Below are 12,220 nucleotides of genomic sequence, written 5' to 3'. Positions count from 1 at the left end.
AGGTCAAGGTCAAGGTCAAGGTCAGATTTATTTATATAGCACATTTCCAACAGCCGATGCTGCACAAAGTGCTTAACAATAACAATAAAATTAAAAACTACAGTGTAATACAATAATAACAATAGAAACAATAAAATAGAAGAATTGAAACAATACTAACTAATTCAGATAAATCCAAAATGCTTGGGTCATAATGTGTTAAAAGCCAGAGCGTAAAAGTGTGTCTTTAGTAAAGATTTAAATTGCTCAAGAGTTTGAGCAGATCTAATATTAAAGGGGAGACTATTCCAAAGTCTGGGACCTGCCACAGAGAAGGATAGATGGCTTCTTTCACTCCTCCTTCAAACCATCTGTCCTCTCTGTCCAAAATGTGAACATTGGCATCCTCGAAAGAGTGACCTTTGTCCTTAAAATGGACAGCTGAGTCTTTGAACAGAGGCGGGGGTTTAGGACACCAGCTGTCTGCCATCTATAATCCAGTTTTGAGATCCCTCCCCAGACGCCTTAACCCTCACACTCACATCCTGGGCCATCTGACCTCAGGAAATCACATGATAAGGTGGGGCCACGTTTCACAAAGAGCACACCCGAAACTCTGGCTGATTGGGACCCACACCCAGTTTCACACCTTGGCTCAGGCGATTAGAGGATCATCAGGGGGTCCTTTTGTCCCTCTTTGGGGGGAAACTCCCACTAGGTTTAAATCTGGGACTCCCCGCCATTTGACCTTAGAACGGAAGAAGCTTCTCGGATGAGAGGTGAAACGTCTGCAAGTAACTTAAAGAAGTCCAGACGCTTTTCTTTGCAAGCTCCTTTGACTACGATGACCTGGATGACTGAGAACCTTCACAGACATATTTCAGAAACAGAAGCGCAGGAAAGCCCCCGGACCAGACGGTTTCTCACCCTCCTGCCTCAAAACCTGTGCTGAACAGCTGGCTCCCATCTTTACTCGCATCTTCAACAGATCCCTGGAGCTGTGTGAAGTTCCATCCTGCTTCAAATGCTCCACCATCATCCCTGTTCCCAAGAAACCCACCATCACAGGACTGAATGACTACAGACCTGTCGCCTTGACGTCTGTTTTCCAGACTGAAGCAGAGTCGTTAGCTGAAAACTGGTTTTAGAGGTTCATTCAGGACACCCTCTCAGGCTCTTACAGCCTTACCTGTATCATAACAAAGTGTATAAACCCCAATCCACCTTTAACATGGTCCTTCTCCCAAACCTTCAAATAGGACTTTCTGGCCCTGTCATAGTAAAGGGCTGCTTAGAATATTAGAGCCAATGTCACAAAGTTCCTCCTGAAGTATAAGTGAGTGAGAGAGTTTCCTCACTTTGCAGCACAACACGTCTCACCAGATTTCTACAAGCAATCAGAGTGAAATTTGTACTTTGTGTTGTCAGATGAACATATGAGACACTTTGACTCTTCAGTGCAGTGTGGAGCCTAACAAAGATCTGTTTTGTGTCCCAGCTGATCAGCAGGAGGAGAAGAGTCTGACAGAGCAGCAGAGGAACATTTTCAGCCATCTGGACTCAGCTGAGTCACTACAGAGGAAACAATGAGCTCAACACAGAAGGTGAGGAAAATATCACAGTTTCACCAAATAATCAGTCACGTCTAAAACTCTCATCCTCCCAACCTGTTATATGACTGTGTTGTATATTATTATATATACAATCACTTTAATAAATAGTTTGTCTCAGATTGTTTTGCAGCATCTTTCAAAACCTGAAAAAACACAATGTCACATGTACAGACCCAATATCTGATTTCAACACACGAGGACTTACATGTAAGCTTTACATTTCCAGTTTATTTAATCCACTGTGTACAAATGTACAACTGAATTAACATTGAGTTGATCAAATCCCACTGAGCAGTCCTTCCCTTTAAATCTAACCTCTCTTCTTCCTTTCCTGTCCTGTGTGTCTTATCTTTCTCCATCTCTTGAGTGAAGTTAGCTCTTTCTTTTTTCTCCCTGTGATGTACAGCAGCTGGACCTTTAGCGAGCAACACACTGTGAGACAAAACTGCACACAAACAGTTTGTTTGTTTGCTGATGTTTGTTGAGCTGATAGAAATGCTGCATTTGAAATTACCTGCCACTTAAAAATATTACTCCAGTTATGCTCGCTCATCTTCTGCATGGATAGCTAGATGCTGAAGTATTGTTACTGCAACTTATGAGCACCTGCAGTCGTTCAGTTGTTGTGCAAAAACAAAAAGAAGAAAAACACTTAACTCATAGTTTCCCCCTTTCATCTCTTTTTTACGGTGGCCCTGAGAGGCCAAACGGACTGCAACTTCAGAAAACACTTGCAAAAAGAAAAACGCTGCAAAAGCACACAAAGCACAACGAAAATAGGAAAAAAGACAACGGAAATGTTTCTGGGGAGACAATAACCGGACGGAGCAGTTGCACGAACCAAAACATGTATGTATGGCTGTTTCCCAATTCAGGGTCTGTTTCCCAATTCAGGTTCTGCAGCTTTAAAGTACACAGCCTCAACGGTCCTCAAGGGCCGCGTACTCAAAGACCGCTGAGGCCGGAAGTGCGAGGCTTGTAGGCTTGTGAAATGGGACGGGCTAGCCTCCGTCGCGCTGCCCAGGTTGCCTAGCAACCATGATACTAACAGCTGGAAACGTTTCATACAGCTTTGTTTGACAGAAATGAAGGAGAACATATTTTGCACATTTGTTTCTACATGAGCTCTGTGTGATTTAATAAGTATCTGAGGCTGAGACCACAGGACTGTAAAACATGATTGAACATGAACAGTCATTTAAGATTAGCTAGTAAATAACAATTAGCTAATGTTGTTCATGAGACTAAAGTCATCTCACTTTGGTAATGTAAATATAATATGGCCAATATTATATTAATCATTATTAGTTATTACAGCAGTGAACATGAACTCTGTGCCAAACACTGAGCTTCAGTAAAGATTCAAGTTGCATTTATTTATATTTCCTATCACCTTAAATCTTCACTTAAAGACAAGTATCTGTGACAGTGTATATATATATATATATATATATATATATATATATATATATATATATATATATATATATATATATATATATATATATATATATATATATATATAGATGTATTATATATAGATGTATTATATATAAGAGACAAATATTGTTCTTTTAATATGTTGGCATTACTAAATTTGGCTCAATGCTTACATATATGTGTGGAAAAAGAAAATGTACGAGCTGTGAAAACTGTGTCTGATAGAATGAAGAGTAGACTGATATATTAAATATTCCTTTATTGGGTGAGAAAATCAGACCATGTCATAACTGCTTTAAGTCATACAGAATAGATATCAGAGCCTTAAACAGGCTGGCTTCTGCTAAATGGTTCAAACTGGGCAGAAAGTATAGAAACACATAACATCCTTATAGAATATGATGTAACACTATAGATCAACTTAGCTCAGAATATATAAAGCATATAAACAATTACAGCAATATGATGCAACAAACACAGCAGTGCTACTAATCCAAAATACTCAAAGCTTCATAGAACTGAAACAAACATTTATTTTTAGGTCCATTCTGCTGCTGATACATACTTTAGGTTTCTGAACATTAAACTTGTTGCTGCCTTTCATAGTGTGTAACTTGAAGGCCCTGAGTACTTTCTCCCACACTGAAAACACTGGAATGATACAATTATTTGAACATTACCTAATAAGACAGATTCAGGACAGACAGTTAGTTATGTTAAACTTTCCTAGCAGTCCTTCACAAACAGGGAACAGTCTGTCTATTCTCTCCATCTGTCAGCTGCTGCTGGCTCTTCCTCCTCCTCTTCCTCACACACTGCTGAGTTTGTCCTGGTGGATCATCAGGGGTGCAAAGCCTCACAGATGATGTGCAGCAGCGTGTCCCTCAGTCTGTCCTCACTCTGGACACTTGCAGTCGTCACACATGGAAATCAAATGTGTGATAAGCTGCAAGTTTCAAACACAAGTGTAACTTATAAACACATGTTCATACTTTTATTCCACAATCAGAGAGAAAGAAAGAGAGAGTGCAGGACAGACAGACAGGTGACAGTCTCAGGTGTACACACTGCTACAAACAGGAGGATTTAGTGTTTGTGTTATTACGAGTGTTAAACAAGAAGAGTTCCCAGATGGTACAGTGGACACATGTGCAACTCCTGTGATTAAAGCATCTTTCTTTCAGCTTAAGGAGTGAACCGTCAGCTCGTTCAAACACACGTTAAAGTCCGTTTGGCTCGACACCACCGAACAGAGGCAGCAATATAACATAGCTAACATTAACAGTGCAGTGAATCCTGCTTGTGCCGTGATATTCAGGACTGCAAACCGAGCAGCATCACTGACTTTCAGCTTGTTGAGTTTGTGTATATATGACTGACTTTAATTATCCATAAAATCATCACAATCTCTGTAAGATTAAGGTCGACTATCTAACGGCGTATAAAGTAAAGGCTTTAAAACAAAGTAAATGCTGAAAGTACAAACATCGCTAATGTCACATAACTTTGCCGGCATGTGGCCAACAGTAATGTTTTAATGTTCCTCATTATTAAACATTTGCACATAAATAAGTGACATAATATTCAGAACTTACTTTTGAAAGTTTACTCTTTGGCCGCACCGCTTCCACTTCTTTGAAGTGTCTCCCAGTCCCAGTGCACTTGTTAGCATGTTTTGGTTCGTGCAACTGGTCCGTCCGGTTATTGTCTCCCCAGAAACATTTCCGTTGTCTTTTTTCCTTTTTCCGTTGTGCTTTGTGTGCTTTTGCAGTGTTTTTCTTTTTGCAGCGTTTTTCTTTTTGCAAGTTTTTTCTGAAGTTGCAGTCCGTTTGGCCTCTCAGGGCCACCGTACTTTTTATATTTCACACCCTGGTGATTAGTACATGATCCTGATTGCCTTTCATGTGTTACTTTTTAGGTTCACATTGGTTTGATGTTTGATGCCTGCAGTGATGAAATAACTCTCCTTAAATTCCTCAGACCAAAAGTAACACATCTGTTTTTTAAATGTAAGGAGTAAAAGTAAAAACCCTCAGGTTACAAACAGATATTTTACTTCATTAAACCAAAATAGTAACTGTTAATTTGAGTTTGTTATCATTGATTAGATTAGATTAGATTAGATAGAACTTTATTAATCCCTCGGGTGGGTTCCTCTGGGAAATTCGATTTCCAAAAAAAGCACAGCACCGACAGAAGTTACAGAGTTACAGAATATTATTTATATATATATATATATATATATATATATATATATATATATATATATATATATATAAATAATACACACACACATATATAAATACAGAGACAATATAAATAAAATATACGAAGGGGATAAATAGAATAAATAGGAATAAAAATAAAAATACAAGTGAATTGCACATTTCAAGTATTGAGTCTATTGCACCGTTGACTATTTACAAAAGTATTGCACAAAAGGTATTGCACCGTGAGGTGAAGAGGCACTACAGCTTAGTTGTTCCCCCCTCCTTTGTCCTCCTGTTTCCCCTCCCTCTCCCCTCCAGGGAGGAGTTAAACAGTTTGATGGCGTGTGGGACAAAGGAGTTTTTAAGTCTGTTAGTTCTTGTCTTTGGGAGAAGCAACCTGTCACTGAACAGACTCTTCTGGTTGTTAATGGCCGTGTGCAGAGGATGTCTGGCATTGTCCATAATGTCCAGCAGTTTCTTTAGTGTCCTTTTCTCTGCCACTGTCACCAGAGTGTCCAGCTTCATGCCGACCACAGAGCCAGCCTTCCTGATCAGTTTCTCCAGCCTGAAGAAATTAGAAATTTATGGAAATATATAAAAGGAAACATAAAGAATAAATGAATCCACAGTAACCCTGTGATGAATATGATTAAACATTTTAATTGTTTGACAGCACTCATATATATTATATATTAATGTATACTTACATATTAGTAAATAGGCTTTTTAAAAAGTTGTATTTCACAGGAGAGAACCTGTGTTAAAAGATTGACGCAAATATTCTTTATTTATTTCATTATATTGCATGAATGTCTGTTACATGCTTAAATATAAAGTTCAAAAAGTGTAATTGCATTCTGGCTTATTGATCAATGATTGCGATTAAATACAGAAAATTGAGCGATTTATTAGATTATTTATGAGGTTATTATTTTTAATCTATTGACAGCACTACTTGTATCAATAAAAGAGCTGCAGCTTTCACTGACAGCACATCATGTGGTACTTTAACTTTTGTACTGTTTTCATCAATTAATTTTGCAGTTAACATGTGAACATGTTGGATGATCTGTCTGCTGTCACTGGGTGGTGCTGAGGTCTGAATCTGAGGGCAGCTCCTGGAATCACAAAGACAGCAGAACCATCACAAACTGAAAAATAAAGTTTATCCCTCAAATCTGAAATAAAGCTGATCCTCTCTGTCCTCACACACTCGGGATCTGAAGTTCTTCTCTTACATATTTTCCTTTCTACAGCTCTGCTGACAGCTGACATATGAGCTGTTTATTAGATAAAGCCTTATATACTAACAGATTTTGCAATATGTTTACCTTTGAGTTGTAGGTGCTATGTAAATTGATAAAAATGAGATGGAGCAGGTTTCAGTCCTTGTTCAGTCTGCAGCTGCATTGTGGTCACCAACATACGCAGGCATTATAACTGGTGTTTCAGCGGTTGCCTGGGTATTGGACAAGAAATATTAAAGCTTCAAATTATTTCTCTCAGAGCATGTAAGCTGTACAGAGTAATGTCCATGTAACTGTGAACAATAGCTTATTAAGAATTATCCAGACTGTTTCTTTTAACCAGAATATTTGAAACAAACTTTATTTTAACGTAAGCTACCAAACAGCTGTAGCTGGTTTCATGCATAAATATTGGGCTTTACTATTTTAATCTATAGTCAATGATTGAAAAATTATCTGAGCAGATTTCTTTATTTATTTATTTTTTGTCTGACCCCTCTCTGCTAACATAGAGGAGGCGGGGTTTATGATCTAGCCAGACACTAGTGAGTGATAGAGACAACGTTTTCTACAGTCATTGGTTTGAACAGTCATGAATTATTTTTAACAGCAGGTTGGATGTAATGTGTTAGAACTACCAGCAGGTGGGGATAAGAGACCTTTAAGGTGTTTGGTGCCACACTCCACCTTCAGGTTTAAAACTAGTGTTAATGGAGGGAGTTTGAAGGTTGAGTTTGTTCCACGACTGCATTTCACTCACTGCCTCTGTTTGTATCTCTGTCACTGCAGGACCAACATGGAGCGAGAAGTCAGCGCTCTCAGGAGGCCGACAAACCTCAACCAAGAAAGAGAGAGAAAACATACACCTGTGACGAGTGTGGGAAGGATTTTACTAGGAAGGCTTCACTAAAACAGCATCAGGTCATCCACACTGGAGAGAGACCGTTCAGCTGTGACTTGTGTGGAAAGTCTTTTTCCTTGAAGGGTTACCTAAAAAGACACCAACTCATCCACAGTGGAGTTAAAGCGTACAGCTGTGATCAGTGTGGCAGAGCTTTTACTCACAGTAGCAGCTTACAGAGTCATCTAGTTACCCACTCTGGAATTAAGGCATACAGCTGTGACATCTGTGGCAAAACTTTCAGCCATATACGGAATCGAAATACACACCTACGCATTCACACCAGACAAGATGTGTACTGCTGTGATCAGTGTGGCAAACAGTTTACAACACATGCAAAGTTACAACAACACATGTTTACCCACAATGAGGAGAGACCTTATAAATGTGACCTGTGTGAGAAGACTTTTAAATCTCCACATGACCTGAGACGACACCAACAGATCCACACCAGAAAGAGACTCTACAAGTGCAGTTACTGTGAGGTATGTATTTATATTGTTATCTTGTCATTTTAGCCTGACTGTTTGGAGCAACTCTGGTCATTAAACTGTGTTAGCATGTTAGCAATTCTACTGCATGGAAAAGCAGCTCTGAGTGATTATTCAGATTTTCATGTCAGTTATGATTTTAGTATTACTGTAGTATTATGGTGGTAGTATTGTAGTTATTGCAGCCCAGTAAACTGAGTGTGTTAACTGATACAGTAAAATGTAATTGGACGTCTGCTTTGTTTGCTTTCTCTTCTGTCTTTTTTTCTCCATACAGGTGACCCAGGTGTTTTGTTTGTTTTTTTTTGTTTTTTTTTGTTTTTCTTTCTTCCCCCCCTTCTCACCGTCTCTTCTCCCCTTTGGTTTTCTTTCTCTCCCTCTCTTTCTTTCATTCTTTCTCCCTGTCCTATCCCCCAGTCATGTCTGTCCCGTTTGTAGCAACTGAAAATAAAATAAATTCATAATTATAATAAAGGTCAATCAAATGGACCAATATGGCAAGGCCATGATGATCCACTTGGTAAAATAAATCCGCTTGACATCTTTCTTGGCCTTAAGACAACAATTCTGATGGCTAAAGATCCAAACGGGACACAAAAAAAAAAAAAAAAAATTGGACGTCTGCAGAGATGCTCTTTATTTCAGGCGACGTTCAGGAAAAAAATGTTGAAGGACTGACTTACACTGTCTTTGTGTCTTTGTTTAGAAGCAGAGCGACACAAATGGATCCAGTTCTCAACCCTGTCATCAATGTGGTGGTGGGAAAGGGTTTTGTTGTGACCTTTGTGGGAAAGCTTTCAGTCACCAATACACCTTAAAAGTACATCGACGTAGACACACTGGAGACAAACTGAAATACTGTAAAGAATGTGGGAAAAGTTTCACCACATCAAGTGAGTTAAAACGCCATGAACTGATTCACAGTGGGGTTAAAAAGCACCTCTGTGATCAGTGTGGGTCATCCTTCACCACTGCAGTCAACCTTAAAACACACAAACAAGTCCACACAGGAGAGAAACCATTTAAGTGCAGACACTGTGACAAAAGCTTCTCACAATCAGGCAATCGTAACCTTCATGAACATACACACATGGAAGGAAACTACAGCTGTGACCAGTGTGACAAGAGCTTCAGGAATCTCAGTTCATACACCGAACACAAACAATCCCACGTTACTAATAAACTGTTTCACTGTTACCAATGTGCCCAAACATTCACCTCATTGTCTGCTCTGTGCAAACATCAGCGTGATCACTCAGGGCTGAAATCACTCCCATCACTGGATCACAGTGAATCTGAAGAGAAAGAAAGATCCTCTTGAGGTTCGAGGGTTAAACTTAATGTCAATGCTGACATCACGATTACGTGATTAAAAATTTTACACAATTAATCCGTTCTGGAGCGCTGAAATCAGAAATCCCTGAAATGTCTCTGTCAATGTATTTCGGACAGTTTGTCCAAAGTTCGTGCATTCTGCGCTCCAGATGGGTTAAAAATTGTAATTGTGTCAATCTTGATGACAGCGTTAACGTGTGTCAGGGCCCTCGGTGCGCCTGCTTGATGCTGTGCTGAAGTCTCACACACAACCTGTCGAAAGGGGAGGGGGCGGGCTGCTTGATTATGATTCATATCTTCACTCCAAGCCTATTATGTATTAATTATTTTTTCTGGGTTGTGTGAAATCCCAGAAAAAACTGCACATCTGCTTACCTGGTATTGTCCTGAAACAAGATAACATTCATTAGTAGGGATTGAGAAAACTGCTGTTTACCTTTGTTAGCCACTTGGCTATTATAGTAAACAGTAGACAGACAGTAGAGACTGATGTGACTTGTTGAATCTTTTGGACTGTGTTCAGCATAATATTAACGAGCAGCTAATTGGAAGAGCTGTATTGTTGATTTGTCTGATATTTCAATGTGTGATTAATTATAACGACTGTTTGTTATCCCTTTGCAAATTTGTTATGTTTGTGCTTAAAGGCTCTTCACCATGGGGTTCGCTTCACTTTGCTTTCTGCTAACTGTCTCGCTATATTCTGTGTGTAATTTCTTACTGTCCATATAATTCTGTTTATTAAACTCTGTTCCAAGAATATTACTCTTTTCCAGAGGATCTTTTTGAGTGCCTTGATTTTAACTGACTCTAAAAAAAAAAGCCGGATCTCCACAGAGATCCATGATGGCTTTGCGACCAAAGCAGACAGCGGTATAAACGCTGTCTCCAGCTATACAACACAATACTTCTATACGATTTGAGTAAGACCAAAGTTATACAAACTCATTCATTTTTTAGAAGGGTTTTAAAACTGTCTAATGTTGAGGAGGTCCTGATGTGAAGGGACAGTTTGTTCCACAATTTAAGGAGCAGTCACAGCAAAGGCCTGGTCTCCTCTGTGTTTAATGTGGACCGTGGACAGCCAAGAGCATCTGATCCACAGACCTCCGTGATATTGCAGGAATGTACCAATTTAAATAATCTGAAAGGTATGAGAGTTCAGACCTATGCAACACCTTAAAAACAAATAATAAAATCTTAAAATGAATTCAAAAACTGACTGGCAGCCAGTGTAAGGATGCCAGTATGGGAGATATGTGGTCTCGGTTGCGTGTGCCCGTTAGTAACCTTGCTGCAACATTTTGGACCAGCTGCAGTCGGCTGACTGACGACAGACTAACACCAGAGTAAAGACTAGTACAAAAGTCCAGGCGAGCTGAAATGTAATTGCTAATAGAGATGGCACGATACCACTTTTTTATGTCCGATACCGATATCATAAATTTGGATATCTGTCGATACCGATATGAATCCGATATAGTGTTTTTTAATCAATAAAACAGTTTTTTAATATCTTGCTGCTTTTTGTATACGTTCATACTCACGTTAAAAAAACAAACAAACACTAAAGCTATTCTGTTATACCTGTATGCAAAAAACTGCACTGCACCCAAAATATTTCATAGTTCAGCAATACTGATCAATCTAATAAACTTAAACCTACACCATCCTCCCTATTCTGGTATTTTAAAGAGTACTTAGCAGAAATAATAAGCAACTTAACTAATAGGGTTCTAAAACTCCCAGCAAAAAAAAAAAAAAAAAAAAATAGGGAACCACCCACCCTCCACCTCATGATGCTTAATTGACGTAATCAACTTTAATTTGATGCAGTGTGGAAAAACAAACAAACAAACACAAAAACCAGTAATTTTTCAAGAATAATTAAATAGATTCAACATCTTTCTTCAACAGAATTGCAGATTGAACAAATGGTATCTTCCCAAAGGAAAAAGTACTACAGCTTACTAGGGTATATTGGACTTAATAGTTACTATATACAGTAATGGACTTCTATACATTTTACATCAGATTAAAACTTTGGGTGTAAGATTCGGATAATTATTTATTAAAAGCTAGACATTTTAAATGAGAATAAGAAAGAAAAGTATGTTTTTGTGCCCCCCTTTTCCCTGTTAATGCCCTATCGGCCCCCCTGGCTAAACTTTGCTAGATCCGCCCCTGCACAGTTACCAGCCGTCAGCTACGTAGAAAAAGATCCTGGAGTAGAAAGTAATAATAAATAGATTCTAACAACAGCTTATCAAGCTAAAACGTGCTGCTGTTGTTCAGCTGCTGGTTTCCTCTTTCTGGCACGAAGTGAGCAATAAACAAACAAGAGAGACGGACTCGTGACAGAAAAGCCGATCAGCTGATCATTAATCAGTTTCGATTGAAGTAGCAGCAGGAGAGAGAAGAGGCAGTCGCTCCATATATCGGTTGTTAAGCTTAACGCTGGAATGCTTTACAAATATTCAGAGATGAACTTACACACTTGCTTTACTTCTCTCTGGGAAAACTTCCTCGGAGATGAAATGCCGGATTGGTAGCGAGGCTACAAATACACACAGCCGCTCTATCACGTGACCCGTACTGCTGCAATGTGCTACGGTTATGAGCCGAGTTACGCCATGTCGCAAGTTTTGTGAGGTGCTTTTTTGATATTTAATGGCTCGATTACATTTTTTAAAATTTTTCTCCGATATCCGATCCAGTAATTTACGTCAGTATCGGACCGATACCTAATATCGGATCGGTCCATCTCAAATTGCTAATATATATTTGTGTGTTGCCACACCTTCATTTTCCCGAGAGATTCTATTTTACAAACACTCCTTTAGTTTTTTGTAATAAAATCTTTCATCAGTTTCATAAATTGTAACACTGCTCATGTCATGTCATCAGAGGCATACTGGATTGATGCCCTGAAGGTCACCAGTTATCCTGATCTTAGTGAGGTCTAATGTCATTATTTATAGTCAGTGTTCTGTATTAGTGTTAT

General features: G+C 38.9%; 1 protein-coding gene across 3 annotated transcripts in view; it reads left to right on the top strand.

Moving 5' to 3' along the window:
- Positions 1-12,220, top strand: part of LOC147322398 (uncharacterized) — a 41,069-nt gene that overhangs the window by 15,995 nt on the left and 12,854 nt on the right. Inside the window, exons 1-3 of one of the 3 annotated variants that reach the window (XM_086306876.1) lie at positions 1,494-1,583; positions 7,279-7,875; positions 8,588-10,734. In XM_086306876.1, coding sequence (XP_086163002.1) covers positions 1,566-1,583; positions 7,279-7,875; positions 8,588-9,202 — 1,230 coding nt within the window. In that variant the 5' untranslated portion in view covers positions 1,494-1,565 and the 3' untranslated portion in view covers positions 9,203-10,734. Of the gene's footprint in view, positions 1-1,493; positions 1,584-7,278; positions 7,876-8,587; positions 10,735-12,220 lie in introns of those variants that run through there. The other 2 variants (XM_086306879.1, XM_086306878.1) reach the window with 2 other exon arrangements.

This window comes from Aulonocara sp. 'chitande type north' Nkhata Bay, linkage group LG9 (assembly GCF_057382095.1).
Source record: "Aulonocara sp. 'chitande type north' Nkhata Bay isolate Kocher_YH1m ecotype deep benthic linkage group LG9, A_spYH_male_GT1.1, whole genome shotgun sequence".
In the NCBI taxonomy this organism is placed as follows: domain Eukaryota; kingdom Metazoa; phylum Chordata; class Actinopteri; order Cichliformes; family Cichlidae; genus Aulonocara; species Aulonocara sp. 'chitande type north' Nkhata Bay.
The sequence above is the reverse complement of the archived record's forward strand: the minus strand, read 5'-3'. Positions and strand labels throughout refer to the sequence as shown.